The sequence below is a fragment of the Acipenser ruthenus genome, chromosome 3 (genome assembly GCF_902713425.1).
Source record: "Acipenser ruthenus chromosome 3, fAciRut3.2 maternal haplotype, whole genome shotgun sequence".
In the NCBI taxonomy this organism is placed as follows: domain Eukaryota; kingdom Metazoa; phylum Chordata; class Actinopteri; order Acipenseriformes; family Acipenseridae; genus Acipenser; species Acipenser ruthenus.
In genome coordinates, this window is record NC_081191.1 from 73,810,852 (window position 1) to 73,826,528 (window position 15,677).

The 15,677-nt window shown below is 36.2% G+C and overlaps 1 protein-coding gene across 4 annotated transcripts in view; it reads left to right on the top strand.

Moving 5' to 3' along the window:
* Positions 1 to 15,596, top strand: part of LOC117435516 (oxysterol-binding protein-related protein 1-like) — a 68,175-nt gene extending 52,579 nt beyond the window's left edge. For all 4 annotated transcript variants that reach the window (XM_034920797.2, XM_059016672.1, XM_034058770.3 and 1 more), the window contains 10 exons: positions 1,059 to 1,156; positions 1,364 to 1,546; positions 2,118 to 2,225; positions 7,972 to 8,061; positions 8,714 to 8,852; positions 9,160 to 9,276; positions 10,173 to 10,296; positions 11,142 to 11,232; positions 11,885 to 11,905; positions 13,760 to 15,596. In XM_034920797.2, coding sequence (XP_034776688.2) covers positions 1,059 to 1,156; positions 1,364 to 1,546; positions 2,118 to 2,225; positions 7,972 to 8,061; positions 8,714 to 8,852; positions 9,160 to 9,276; positions 10,173 to 10,296; positions 11,142 to 11,232; positions 11,885 to 11,905; positions 13,760 to 13,862 — 1,074 coding nt within the window. In that variant the 3' untranslated portion in view covers positions 13,863 to 15,596. The remainder of the gene's footprint in view (positions 1 to 1,058; positions 1,157 to 1,363; positions 1,547 to 2,117; positions 2,226 to 7,971; positions 8,062 to 8,713; positions 8,853 to 9,159; positions 9,277 to 10,172; positions 10,297 to 11,141; positions 11,233 to 11,884; positions 11,906 to 13,759) is intronic.
* Positions 15,597 to 15,677: the final 81 nt, after the last annotated feature.

Consider the following 15,677-nt stretch of genomic DNA (forward strand, 5'->3'; position numbering starts at 1 on the left):
ACTGGCCTTGCATGTCTCGCAGGGATAAAACACAGGTATAATACAAGTTGCAATGCAGTGTACAGTAAGCAATGTACAGGCACTGCCTCAGTCTGCTTAAAGACAGCAACAGGGCTGGTCAAGACTCAAACAAGACCGGCTTGGCAACAGACCGGGGATGTAAGCACCGGTCGGTAGCGGGTCAGAACCAGGATGGTACCGGGTCGGTTTGGTGTGTTACAGTACCGGGTCAGAACCAGGACGGCACCGGTTCAGTGATTGTAGCACTGGGTCGGTACGGTACCAGTTCAGAGACTTTAGCACTGGGACGTTATGGTAAAGTACCGGTGCGTTAACCTCAGTCCCGGTACGGTGCGGTAATTTACCAGGTTGGGAACGGAGTAGGGTCAGTGACCTCAGTACCGGTACGGCCGAGCAGCTTTGGTATAGAATAGTCAGTTTTCAGGGGCTTTAGGAGGTAAACACCCATTAGGTAATGGTTACATTTTGTACTTGAAAAGGAACAAGATAATACATTTTAATATATACATAGGAGGGGGGTATAGAAGTTATTGCCTGGAATCTTTTATGCCACAAATAATTCCAGGTAGTATCCGATTTCGGCTACATCTTATACGTTTATTTTGTTACTCCTGGTATTCTTCCGCCATGTGTTGTCCAGTAAGAATGATTTTCAAAGAGGACTGCAGTAACTAGGCAGCAGGCACAATGTCTGGGCTGCATGGTTAACAGCTAGTGAGAATCATTTTCAGGCTGTGTTACTGGATCGGTCAGTTCCATGTTCAATTCAGAGAAAAGAAAAAATAGTATTTTGTTAGTGCTTAACTTTTTTTTATCGTAACAGTAGTTTGAAATGAATTTATTATGATATAAATTGAAACAGTATTTTTGAGAATTTTTGTATTTTAGAGGTCAGTCTACCTGGTTTGATTTGTGACAACAAAACCATACGTAGCAGTTAAATCTGTAAAAGATTTTATACAATGTATTTTACGTCATCTAGAGAGGTAGAAATAATAATGCAAGTGTGCTTCTTGAATATTGCTGTTTTTGTACAGTCTGTTGCAGCCTTTGCTGTTTCTGCTGTTGCCGGGCAATGGGAACGGACAGGTAAACCATTCAACCCGCTCCTGGGTGAAACTTACGAGCTTGTCAGGTGAGGGTCAGTCTTCTTTGATAAAGCTTTAAATCACTTTAATTTTCTGTGTTTTCAAAATACTAAACTCAAAGCATTTGCCTGCAATACAAGCCTCAGACAACGTTCAATGTATGAGCTTTATTCTTCTTTGGATTTTTCAATGTAAGGAGAATTACATTCAATACATTTGATTTGTGAATGTATTGAATTTTATCTATTTTTCAGAGAGGATTTGGGATTTAGGCTCATATCAGAACAGGTCAGCCATCATCCACCCATCAGTGCATTTCATGCTGAAGGACTTGAGAAGGATTTTGTTTTCCACGGATCCATTTATCCCAAGCTCAAATTTTGGGGAAAGAGTGTGGAAGCGGAACCCAAAGGAGTTATAACGCTAGAACTTTCCAAGTAAGCTGCCAATCATACATTGTGGGGGCGGGCGGACAGGGGTGGGATGGGATGGGGTATGGGTTTGTCATTTCAAATCTACACATTACCTACCAATAATGAGACTGCATATCCAGGCACTGTGATTGAATACATTAAAACTATTCAGTGATTTAAGAGACCATCACTGAAAAGCCATTTGTGTCTATTCTGATTCTGCAAAATCGAGACATATTTGGAGAATTAAGCTGTTTTTAAATGTGTGTGTTTTTGTTGTTGTTGTTGTTTTTAGCTTCTAATGCTATGTAGAAGGTATGCCATGAAAAACTGTGACATATGATATTTCTGTTATGGGTGGGGCATGGCGATGGCAAACAAGATCTAGGGCAAGTGTGTTGTCCTTCAACTGCACACCGCCCATATTTTGTGACTATCAATGCTTTGTAAAATGATACGCAGTATGCTTAGCAATAGAATGTATCTGCATTGCATGTCACAATGAAGAAAAAAAAGGTTTAGGTCAGTTTTCATTACCTAGTTTCTCATTGAAATTTAGCCCCATGAGTGGTTTAAAAATATTTGTTTATTGTAGACACAATGAGTCCTATACTTGGACAAACCCCACATGCTGCGTGCACAACATCATTGTTGGAAAATTGTGGATTGAGCAGTATGGCAATGTGGAAATAATCAACCATGAGTAAGTAGACTTCTTTTCAAATATCCTTGACCCTTTTCAGTGCCACGAGAAAAGAACGCTACTCCTACTATTGTGCCATCATAAACCTGTAACAACACATTGTTCTATTAAAATATTTGTTTTGATAATTATTTTAATCAAATATAAAGATTATATTGCTGAATATCCAAAAGTCTATTAATTGGATTGTCATTTAACCAGACCAAGAAAACATTTTATTTATTTATTTAATTATTTATATTTATTTAAATGTATTTTTTTATTTTTATTTTTTAACAGGGACTATGTGTGTTTTTTGTTTGGGTTTTGATTTTTGTAAATGAGGTTTGGAATATTCCAAATTTTATTATTTTTTTTGTTAAATTTGGCAGGGATGGGGTTAAAAACCCATCCCTGCAAAAACATGTGTGGAAGGTGGTCAGGCGCTAATAGATTTATTAATTATCAATTAGACCTGGCCACATGGTAAAAAGTTTAGATGAGAGCCTGAAGACTGTTTAACCTAAAGTAACATTTTATAAAGTAAAACAAAAAGAATGGTACATTTAATTTCAAATATTATATATATATATATATATATATATATATATATATATATATATACACACATACAGATGTGCTCAAATTTGTTGGTACCCTTACAACTCATTGAAATAATGCTTCATTCCTCCTGAAAAGTGATGAAATTAAAAGCTATTTTATAATGTATACTTGCATGCCTTTGGCATGTCATAGAATAAAGCAAAGAAGCTGTGAAAAGAGATGAATTATTGCTTATTCTACAAAGATATTCTAAAATGGCCTGGACACATTTGTTGGTACCCCTTAGAAAAGATAATAAATAATTGGATTATAGTGATATTTCAAACTAATTAGTTTCTTTAATTAGTATCACACATGTCTCCAATCTTGTAATCAGTCATTCAGCCTATTTAAATGGAGAAAAGTAGTCACTGTGCTGTTTGGTATCATTGTGTGCACCACACTGAACATGGACCAGAGAAAGCAGAGAGTTGTCTGAGGAGATCAGAAAGAAAATAATAGACAAGCATGTTAAAGGTAAAGGCTACAAGACCATCTCCAAGCAGCTTGATGTTCCTGTGACAACAGTTGCAAATATTATTAAGAAGTTTAAGGTCCATGGAACTGTAGCCAACCTCCCTGGGCGCAGCCGCAAGAGGAAAATCGACCCCAGAGTGAACAGAAGGATAGTGCAAATGGTAGAAAAAGAACCAAGGATAACTGCCAAAGAGATACAAGCTGAACTCCAAGGTGAAGGTACGTCAGTTTCTGATCGCGCCATCCGTCGCTTTTTGAGCGAAAGTGGACTCCATGGAAGAAGACCCAGGAGGACTCCACTTTTGAAAGAAAAACATAAAAAAGCCAGACTGGAATTTGCTAAAATGCATATTGACAAGCCACAATCCTTCTGGGAGAATGTCCTTTGGACAGATGAGTCAAAACTGGAGCTTTTTGGCAAGTCACATCAGCTCTATGTTCACAGATGAAAAAATGAAGCTTTCAAAGAAAAGAACACCATACCTACAGTGAAACATGGAGGAGACTCGGTTATGTTTTGGGGCTGCTTTGCTGCGCCTGGCACAGGGTGCCTTGAATCTGTGCAGGGCATAATGAAATCTCAAGACTATCAAGGCATTCTGGAGCGAAACGTACTGCCCATTGTCAGAAAGCTCTGTCTCAGTCGCAGGTCATGGGTCCTCCAACAGGATAATGACCCAAAACACACAGCTAAAAGCACCCAAGAATGGATAAGAACAAAACATTGGACTATTCTGAAGTGGCCTTCTATGAGTCCTAATCTGAATCCTATTGAACATCTATGGAAAGAGCTGAAATTGCAGTCTGGAGAAGGCACCCATCAAACCTGAGACAGCTGGAGCAGTTTGCTCAGGAAGAGTGGGCCAAACTACCTGTTAACAGGTGCAGAAGTCTCATTGAGAGCTACAAAAACGTTTGATTGCAGTGATTGCCTCTAAAGGTTGTGCAACAAAATATTAGGTTAGCGGTCCCATAATTTTTGTCCATGCCATTTTCATTTGTTTTTTTATTTACAATATTATGTTGAATAAAAAATCAAAAGCAAAGTCTGATTTCTATTAAATATGGAATAAACAATGGTGGATGCCAATTACTTTTGTCAGTTTCAAGTTATTTCAGAGAAAATTGTGCATTCTTCGTTTTTTGTGGAGGGGTACCAACAAATTTGAGCACGTCTGTGTATATATATATATATATATATATATATATATATATATATATATATATATATATATATATATATATATATATATTACACATATATATATATATATATATATATGATAAACTGTCAGGATTAGGTCAATCACAGACAGAAATAATCTTTTTTTTTTTTTTTTAATTATCAAAGAATGAAATTAAAGGTTATTTCAGTCTTTGAGCAAATTATTTTTCTCAAATTGCGAAATGGAAAATACCAACCAAGCAAAGAACGAAACAGAAAAGAAGAGACCACTTCTTTGGTGTTTGAGTAAAGTGATATACTGAAATTCCGAAATGTGCTTTTGAGCAAATGCACAGTTCCCGAACAGATTTTGAAAATGCTGCTTAATCTGCGAATAACAATTAATTGCGGGGTGTTAAAAAGGTGCTTTAATAAAATATATATTTTTATTCAATAAACATAAAATCAGTAAATTATATTTATAAGATACACGTCACTGATTTATTATTTATGCAGGAAGTTAACCCATTGAGACTGTGGCCTCATTTGCAAGGTGATTGTGGAAATCAATTTAGGAGGATAGTGATCTCAAACATTAAACTTCAAGTGAGTTTGAAAAAACGTTACTAATATTCTCGCCTTATTTAGAAATTCAGTTTTAGAGAAACAAAATAACACAATTAAAAATTAATTTTTATTAATATTATAAGACTACTGTATACACAGTATTTGTCTAATCGCTGTTTTTTAAACGAAAGAAAGAAATAAGATTATGCTTATTAAACGTTTTAATATTCTCATAAATCATAGGAAGGGGTGAACTGTCACTTCTTAGAAAAACAGGTTTTGCAGACCCCGATCAGTGCCACAGTGCCTCGCCTGTGGAATAAAGACAGAAACTGCTTTTGACAACAAGAAAACCTTCTTGAATGTTTTTATTTTAAATGACGACAACGCGGGTAAATTTAACATTTTCAAAATAAACCACATTGAGAGCTCCACTGGGCTACTGAGCCTCATTTTAAAACACTGTTTTGATTGTTTAGATAATAAGTCAGGTAAAAATTAAGTAGTTCAATCAAATTAGAGACTGTGGAAGGATGGGGGTATTCACTCACACGGGAGACAGAAGATTTTATTTGCAAACACTGCACGGGTGTCCAGTTTTATTTATTTTCTTTTTTTATTTATTTTAGCCTGCAGAGGGCGCTATTTCCGTGGTCTGTATACTGTCAACAGTAAAATAGGGCCACGGGGTTACCAATACAGGTATACTGTTCTGTGCACATATAACTGCTCGAAAATAATAATGAAAACAGAAGGCAAAAGAAAAAGGGAAAATAAAACACAGTAATAAAACTACAAACAAAAGTGCTGCTTACACAGTGACCCCACTGCCGCTAAGCCGGTCAGAACGGGTCTCCGTCCTACACTCAGTTGTTCCTATACACTGAGGTTGGCCAGGGTTCCCCGTACATCTACACACGTCCCCTCGGGTACGTGTTTATTTATATTGCTTTGTGAAATTTAGTTTTTATGCAAGGCTGTCCCCTCAGCCGGGCTCGCCTGATCCTTGTTTCACTCTGGCCTCTTCTGCCAGCGACACTGTATTTCCCCGAACACGGCCACTCGAGTGCACAACCAAGTCAGTTCTTATGGGCCGAGCAGTCTCCCAAGACCCGCCCCTCAGCCACTCAGAGAGAGGGAAAGCACACACACCCTCTTCCCCACCTCTCCGTGTCATCGCCATGACCGACAGGCAGATCCCACGAGACTGCTGCCCTCTACCTGCAATAATACGGATGTGCCAAATAGACAGTCCAGATCTCCCCTGTTACAGAGACATATAAAGAAACCATAATGAGAGCTCATTAAAAAAAATCACAATTTAGATTTAGATTTTTTGTTTTTGCAAGGCTTGCAGCTGTGGCATTTAGAATTGCATTGAACTCCCTTATGCACACAGAAGAGCTTCTTTGTTTGACAAAAATGAAGCCTTGCATAACACCAGAATCAGCTTCGCTGCTGTACGAAGAGAAAGTTTGTTTTCTTTGTATACTTCGTCAAAATTAGGAATAAACTATCGGAAAATTGAAATTCATTCCGACTGTAAAGGCGCAACACAGATCCTTCGGTAGACCGAAGAAGCTGTCTCCTCTTTTCTGTTTCGTTCTTTGCTTGTTTGGTAATTTACATTTCGCAATTTGAGCAAAACAATTCATGCAAAGACCGAAACAACATTTAATTTCGTTCTTTGATCATTTTTAAATGCTCAAATCGCGAAATGTTTTTTTTTCTGGTGGTGACTGACCGAATCCGGACTCTGAGTGTAACACATATATACCTATTTTGTTAAGTTAGAGTAGCATTCCAGGTGCAGGACCTAATTTTTTAGAGGGAGTAGCGTACGGCCAAAGTAGGCCACCTTTTTGTTTTATTAGCTTTTTTTAACCGTGTTTGCTGTGTTGTTTTTGTTTTGGGTTTTTTGTACAACACTTTTTGTAAACCACAGCCCTGAAGCAGCAGCATCACCCCAAGTGATAGTGTAATGGTTCGGGACTGACAAATTCTCCCTTGCCAAACTTTTGGACTAAATGTGTATTAATGTGTGTGTTGATGTTTAAGTTAGTACCGGTAATGAAGGTATTTTGGGTGCGCTCTGAGGATAAATGAGGAATTATCAATTATCAAATATTTAAAAGACTAGTTAAGAGAAGTAAGCGGGGCAGATTATCTGGAAAAGCAGAGGTCAAAGTAAAACAAATGTTCAGCGGTCTAACCAGTAACAATAACCCTTCCATTGTAATTCCCATTGTTTTGTTCACGAGGCACGCTGTAATGTGAATTGGCCCGTTAATCAGATTTGTTTTTTAGGTTAGAGGTTTGGACAGGGAATAGGTTTTAACTGAATAAATAAAAGGAAAGTTTTAGAAAAATAATAGGGGTGCACAGATCTGGGGCCAGGGACTTTTGTAATGGTTTGTGGAAGAGCCTTCATTTAGATTTAATCCATGCCCAGATAGCTGGAGAAAAACAACCACAGTCAGCAAGTAGGGTTTTGATATTCCTTTATTTATTTATTTATTTATTTATTTAGTACAATTTGAATTTTATGTGGTTTTGTATATTTTCACAATTAATTATTGGAGTTATTTATATACGTATTATCATTTATTTTCTTTGTTTTGTGTGGTTTCATTTATCAAGCAATTTAGATGTTAGATATTGTGTGTAATCATTCTAATACTTAATGACTGTGCCAGTTTGATCTACTGGCGCTGTGTTCTTTTTGAGCTCCATTCGGTATGTTAACCCTTTTTTTTTTATTCTGTAAGGCTTATGTCATATATATGTCCATAGAGAACTTGTTGTTTATGATACTAACAGCTATATTTGTATTTACTGTGACAGATAATGTAATGTGTATTGCAATTGCTTTTGTAATGAACAAAAATGCATGTTTTTCCAGAATTGGGAAAGGGTGTTGGATCTCATTTATATTCTAATTTTCTTTCTCCACAGAACTGGGGAAAAGTGTTACTTAAATTTTAAACCATGTGGCCTTTTTGGCAAAGAGTTACACAAAGTTGAAGGTTATATTGTGGATAAAAGGTAAGATTTACACTAGCAACTATGCTTCAGATACTGCATGTAAGAATAAGGTGGTCTGTTTTGGTAAATTGGTATAATGCTAACTTGACTGAAGTTTTTAAAACGTAAATTCCGCTCCCTAAGTTCTGTTGTTGATTTCATTTATAAGTTAATACATCTGGGGTAGGGTAAAGTGGAAAGTTGCAGCTGGAAGTTGTTGTGTTAAAAAATAAATAAAACAATGTGCGTAGACTTACAGTAATTTGAATGTAAGGTGTGTACTATATAGCAAAATATAAACTGATGATTGCTTCTGTGAGCAATTTGTCAGCCTATTTTTAAGCAAGGTAGTTTGCTTATTATGTATTGAAGACCTGAAATGAGCTTTGTTGTGCTGCTGATTTTTGTTTCTTTTTTTCAGTACACGTATTGAATTAAAGTGTAAAGACATTATTCATAGTCATAGTTAAACATTTAAGACCATATTTTCAAAGCATTTACTCGAGTCTTTAACTCATATTTTTTTAATGAGGGAAACCTTATTGCAACCTGTTAATTGAAAAAAATATATGTCATTGGTTGATTTTTCATAAGTGATTTATAATTGCTTTTAGAAATGAAATTCAGACTGTGGAGGTAATTTTTTTTGCACAAACTTTATTTATCCTCTCAGCAAAAAGAAGGTTTGTGCACTGTATGGCAAGTGGACTGAGTGCCTGTACATCATAGACCTGGCCACATTTGATGCACACAAGAAGAATGACAAGAAGAGTGCAGATGAAAAGAAAAATAGTAGAACTCCAGCAGGCGCAGTAAGCACAGAATCAGACTTTAATCATTATTTCCCATGCTTCGTGACTTCTGATCATCTTTTCCATGAGCACTCATTTAAGTATTTCCCAGAGGCTTAGACTATATATTAACACAAGGGAGACAGAGTGGGCTCACTCTTAGAACAAGGGATTTGGAGACAGAATATGCTGTGGGTTACAATATTAGTTCACCCACTTACTCCATTGAAACAAATATGCATTGCTTCTGTCTGGCTGTATAATTACCCATTGATGGGACAACATACTGTAAAAACAGAGTTAATTTATTTGTTGTATTTTGTTTTAGACAACTAGTTCTGAGGAGTCTGAAGAAATGCCAATACCAGATGCAGAAACTGTTGAGGTTATTCCAGGAAGCCAGCTTCTCTGGAAGATAGCCCCTAGACCTCCAAATTCTACAGAGGTGAGTAGATAACACCTGGCCACTTATAAGTGAGCTTGTATGAGTTTGCAGTCCCCTTGTCGCACCTCCTACTGTTAAATATCTCATGAACCATATAAACTGGCAGCTTCATATTATCAGTGGTATGGAAACTCTGCAGACAAATGACCCATTCATTTTGACCTGTGACCTGTTCTTAATGTTTTGATTACCATAACATTGACCTCTGACCTAATATGACTGCCATATTGACATCACTTGGCCTTTTTGAAGTTACAGCTGCATAGGGACAGTGTACTTTCAGCTACTGTCATGTTTGTTGCATGACTTTAACCTCCAGCCATATCAATGATATATACCACATCTTTGCCACTGGGTCTTTTTAGTTAGTACACATCGTATTCTAGATTCTCACAGTAAAGTTTTATTACAAGTAACCTTTTTGCTGCCACATTGTTTTTAAACTCCAGGCATATCAAGGATGCAGATCTTTTTTTGAATTTCCATATTATTACTTTATGTTTACAAACTATTTGATGTGCTATGACATACCCCATATAGTATACTGCTAGGTGTGTTTAATTTCTGTTTACTAAAACACCCATTTTTTGTTTATCACTTAATATATATTTCTGTTTTCAAAATAAAACAGAAGGCATAATGCCCATAGCACAACAACAATAAGTCATATATAGATTAGGTTGATTTATTTTTGTGTTTCCCTTTTGATATCATTTTGTATTAAACATGTTCGGAGTTGTTTTTACCATTATTAAAATAGTTTGAAACTACATTAGTTATTAAGGTCTTGCATTGATAAGCATAAAAGAAAAGAGACTGAATCCCGTAAGAGAAATTATGTTTTTGTTGTGATAACCCAAGTGTAATGAATCACTTTACATTTACTTTATTTTTAGATGTACAGCTTTACTACCTTTGCTATGCATCTGAATGAATCAGACCAAGAAATGGAGACTGTTATTCCTAAAACTGATTGCCGGTTACGACCAGATATAAGAGCGATGGAAAACGGAGACATAGGTACAGTGAAGTGAGCTGGCTATTGGGGCTGAAGATATTGTGCAAATACATTATAGGCAAATGTGTGAATGTATGGTATGTATTTATTTATTTGCTGGTAAATTATGGTCACATGTCAGTGACTGGGATGCTGAAATTGTTCCCTCCATACAGGAATGTTTAAGACATGGTTAGACCAAGACTGTTGAAATAAATAATTAAGGACATGGTTGTAACAAGGTCCTGGACTGAAATGAGCTAAATATACCATTGGTCATCGAAGGTGGGGCATGCAGCTTTTCTCATCATCTTCCTCTGTGCACATTATTGATAGTGGCAGGGGTGTTATTTAAATGTTGAATCACATTGGATTTATAGTGTTGATTAGGCCCATATCTGAAAAAATGAGCATTCAGGAACTATGTAAACTCAGGCAAAGGGTCAAGCCTAAGTTAATGTGGGCGGTCTGAGGCTTGAAATTCTCTTGAACATTAGCTTTGGCATTAAAAAGCTCCATACAAGGATTATGGAACATAATTCACAGAAAATGACTAAAATGCCCCTTCAGGCTTACATAAATAAGGTTCAGTGTTCATCATATGCCTTTATTTGTTGATTTTTAAAGCGTTATGTTCATTATTGTTAACATTGTGGTGAAATGTCTAGTTTTCCCTACTGTACTATTTTTTCTATGTCTATTTTTCTGTGTTTCTATTTACTTACCAACACATCTTAAAGTAAGCAGGCTTTTTTTTTTTCATTGATCAAACATGGCAGAAGCATCCTTGTTAGTGCTTCTAATATGAACGAATAGCCGCACACAATTGCAAAACACTTTCTGTATATCATATGCCCTTCTGTTTCAGACTTAGCAAGTGAAGAAAAAAAGAGATTAGAAGAGAAACAGAGAGCAGCTCGTAAAAAACGTTCAAAGTCTGATGAAGACTGGAAGACCAGGTCGGTATAATATTCATGGTATTCAACTGGCAAACCAGTATTTTGACATATACATGTACAGTGTTTGTCTGTTAATGTGTCTCTCCTGGCAGTTTTTTTTAAACATTTAAAAAATGTAAGCAACGCTAATGTGTCTTAGTTACTCGGATGCAGTGCATTCTCATTCTCCAGGCTATGAGATCTTTTAAAACAATAATATAAAAAAGAGGGTACAAGCAGGCTGCAAGCTTTTTACATTTTACTAAACAAATATCTTTTCATTTCTGTTAATTGTGAATTATATAATGTTTGACGGCCTGTCTCGCATCATTGCTTTTGCTTTTTTTTTGCTCTACCGTAATCTCTTGCCTGTCGTTCCACTAATTGCACATTTCTGTTCACTAATTTAAAAGGCCATTTTGATGTTATGAGTCATTAAATGTGAAATGGCAACCACTGTAGTTAAGATACATGAGCACTTGCAGTTTGCATTTTTTTAAATAGTTTTGTAGTATGAATATGTCATGGTTGATAATCTAGTCATTAGTAACAATGTAGTTACCTTTACTATAAGATTGTCCATACAAAGCTTTTACATGCTTTGTGTAAATGAGCTTTTCATGTTTTGCATTTTCTAATGAGTTGCCATTTTCTCCATTATTTTCACCTAAAGCAACCCAGCTCTGGGCCCCAGGTATGAACTATTTGTACATTTTGGAGTGCTTTGATTTGTTGTTCAAACTAGCGCACTGTGTTAATGCTCCACAAACTAGCACACTGCTTGCTGCAGAATACTGAAGTACTGGAACATATGCATGAGATGTGTAGGAATGCGTTCACTGGACATAAAGTTGCATTCTGGTTATAAAACCACAAGTTTTAATCCCATTGACTGCCACCGTTATATAATTTTTTTTTTTTTTTTTTTTTTTTAAGGTCTAAAAGTTAATTGATTTCCTTTACTCCAGGTTTAATTTTTGATTTAGACCTACAGTGACTGTAATTGTGAATAACATTCACCTGTGTACACAGTTTAAGTTAAGCACCATCATTTTCTCCTGTCAGTTCAGGTCATTTGCTTCGGTATGGAGCGGGGATTTCCAATGTAAACACAAAAAGAAAAAGCAGATAAGGGCAACTACGATACACATCATTTCAGCATGCCACCACCAAGCATAGGAAATCAAAGCACAGAATATAAGAGAATAACTAAATGCCTGGTAATGTAGGACATATCGAATTGATTACTACTCTGACTGGTAATCTGTCAGTAAAATTTAGCAAATACAGCACCATGAACCAACAGCTAGTTCAACCAATGAAAACTGTAAATAATGAGAGACATAACCAATGGTTAAATAGGAATTCAATTCATTCAATTGCTTGCACAAGTAATGATTATAGATATAATATGTGTGGTTATATATGATTTTAATCCATTTCATTCCAACAAATCCACTTTTTGCTGATTTTTGGAGAAGTGTGTTTACAGTACATTCGAAAATCCCCATCCACACGAAAGCAAGTGCCACAATGCTGGAGTTGAAGTGGCAGGAGAGAATGACCACAATTGAACTGAGTGCAGCACACAAGTGAATCCATTGCACATTTACCAGACCCTTTACAAGTTCATTAAAACATTCATTTGAGATTTATGAGCTGTTCCATTATGTAATTTAGGGAAACAATGTGGATGAGGAGCAAAGCGTGCAGTAGCACTGCATACTAAATTTCAGTGCTCTTTGACTGACTTGCACCATTTTTCCACTATTGCCATTATTCGCCACACAGCTTTATAACCACTCTACAGTGTATATGAGGTTCATCTGCATGCTCAACACTAATCAACAGTGTAGAATCCCATCCCATCCCAATGCTGTTTTATTTTGACTCCGACATTGTAATAAGCAGCCTTACATTGCATCCTAGGATACAGCAAGTACATTTTCAGAGGATCAAATGACGTTCAAACGTCGCACATTGGTTCTCTGTTCACAAACACGTTATCATCTGATTGTTGGCCAATCGAAGTCTGATTTGTTGTGGCAAGTGCGGGCATAGTAACTAACTTGATCAAAAACTACATTTAAATACCTACACGAAAATATAATATAATGCTGACAATCTTAATCATACATATTTGACACTAAATGATTATGCTTTAGTTGGAACACATTGATGGAAATGTCCAGCGTGATTCCTGATGGCTTGGACCATCCAGTTATGTCAATTTTCTTTTTTATGATTTCAAAGCGAAAGACCTGGCTTGTTTTGTGTTGTCATGTTGATACCTTCTGCAGATACTATTTCTGTCAGCACAGCGATTGCCCAAATGTTTGCAAAGTACCAACTAACTTGGGAAAATATGGCCTCGACTTGCACAATCTGATTTTTACCGACGTTTCCATTAAAATGCAGAAATGCAGAACGCTAAATATAGTATAGACTTCCAATTTAGATTTCTCTGTCTTGATTATTTAAGAAAGAAATGTTCTAAGTTTTCTGTTTTGATAGTAAACTTTCTGTTTTCTGTTTTTTTGTGGCCCAGCTGGTTCCACCAGGGATTGAACCCCCACAATGGCATGCAAGACTGGCTCTTCTCAAGTGGATATTGGGACAGAAACTATTCTCACTTGCCTGACATTTATTGATAACATGTGTTTATAGATAGTAGTATATGTGGTTATTCAGAAATAGTTAGAACCTCGTTGTGTATTTTTTCTTTTTTTACTCATCTTTAAATACTGAATTATTGTTATAGGGTTTATAGGATGGTATAAATAAGAAAAAAGACAGCCCTCGATTAAGTGTTGTAAGTATAGTTCTCATCACAGTGCATTCACAGGTAGGCTCTGTAACAATAATATGTCAGATATTGACTGGGCAGACCATCAAGCTAATATTTCATTGTCTCCATTTCTAACAAGATGTACAACAAAAGACTTTTTTTTTTCTTATTGTCATAATAAGACATACTCAAGCACAATAACTGTGTATTGCAATACAAACGTTATCAAGACTATACCAATCATGTATCCGATAAAATAACTCTTCAGATTAACCCAGTCTTCTAATTCATAAAGTTCATTGTGTGTCTTCTGTGTATCCTTCACCATTTGTGCAAGAACTAAAATCCAGAGTATGATTATTTAACATTTTGATTTTTATTTTTAAAATGCAGTGTTTTGACTTGAATTTGGTATGTCATATATTCCCCCCACCCCCACTACAAAAATAACCATTATGATAACTATTGCTGACTTAGTTAAATACAATGTACAGCTGTTTGTGTAAAGATTAATCTTTATTTGTAATAAAATCCAACAGAATCATATGTATGCAGTGGCTGGATAATAAAAATACTGTATTCAAACCAGTGATGCCACTGTATATTTTGTATAAGTCTCCTATGTCAGGGCAGCAGTGTGGAGTAGTGGTTAGGGCTATGGACTCTTGACCGGAGGGTCGTGGGTTCAATCCCCGGTCGGGGACACTGCTGCTGTACCCTTGAGCAAGGTACTTTACCTAGATTGCTCCAGTAAAAAACCCAACTGTATAAATGGGTAATTGTATGTAAAAATAATGTGATATCTTGTAACAATTGTAAGTCGCCCTGGATAAGGGCGTCTGCTAAGAAATAAATAATAATAATAATAATAATAGAAAAATGTGTAGTGCATAAGCTGGTATTTTGTGGTTGCACCAAGGGCCTCTCTGTACCCTATTTTAGTTTGGTATGTTGTTCAAATTAAACTAGAAGATATTTAATATGTGGTATTGTCAATGGCAGGGGTGGCCAACCTTGGTCCTGGAGAGCCACAATCCAGCAGGTTTTATAAGTAGCCCTTAATCAGCAATTTCTAAAGACTTGGAACAATTTAATTTTGACTAGTTAAGCAGTACTTTTTTCAATTTTAAGTAATCATTTGTTCAATTTAGTAATTTAGAGGTAATTTGGAACAAAAACCCGAACACCCTGCAGCTCTCCTGGACTAGCGCTTACCACTCCTGATTTAATTGAACAAATTAACTTGCTAAGTTGATCAACAACTTAAATTTTTCAGAAAGTGATGATTTAAGGATTACTTATAAAACCTGCTGGATTGTGGTTCTCCAAAACCAGGGTTGGCCACACCTGGGCTGTGGTATAGTGGAGTTGGGCGAATGCTCACTATTATTATTATTATTTGTTTATTTAGCAGACGCCTTTATCCAAGCCGACTTACAGAGACCAGGGTGTGTGAACTATGCATCAGCTGCAGAGTCACTTACAATTATGTCTCACCCGAAAGACGGAGCACAAGGAGGTTAAGTTGTAAACACTGTCTAGAACTTTATGTAAAATAAATGTTAGAATCAATGCTCAATAAAGGCTTAAAATCATGTATGAATAAAATGATTTGCTGTATTTTTTTCCCCCATCTATTTATACACTTGTTCTCGTGTATGTATGTATGTATGTATGT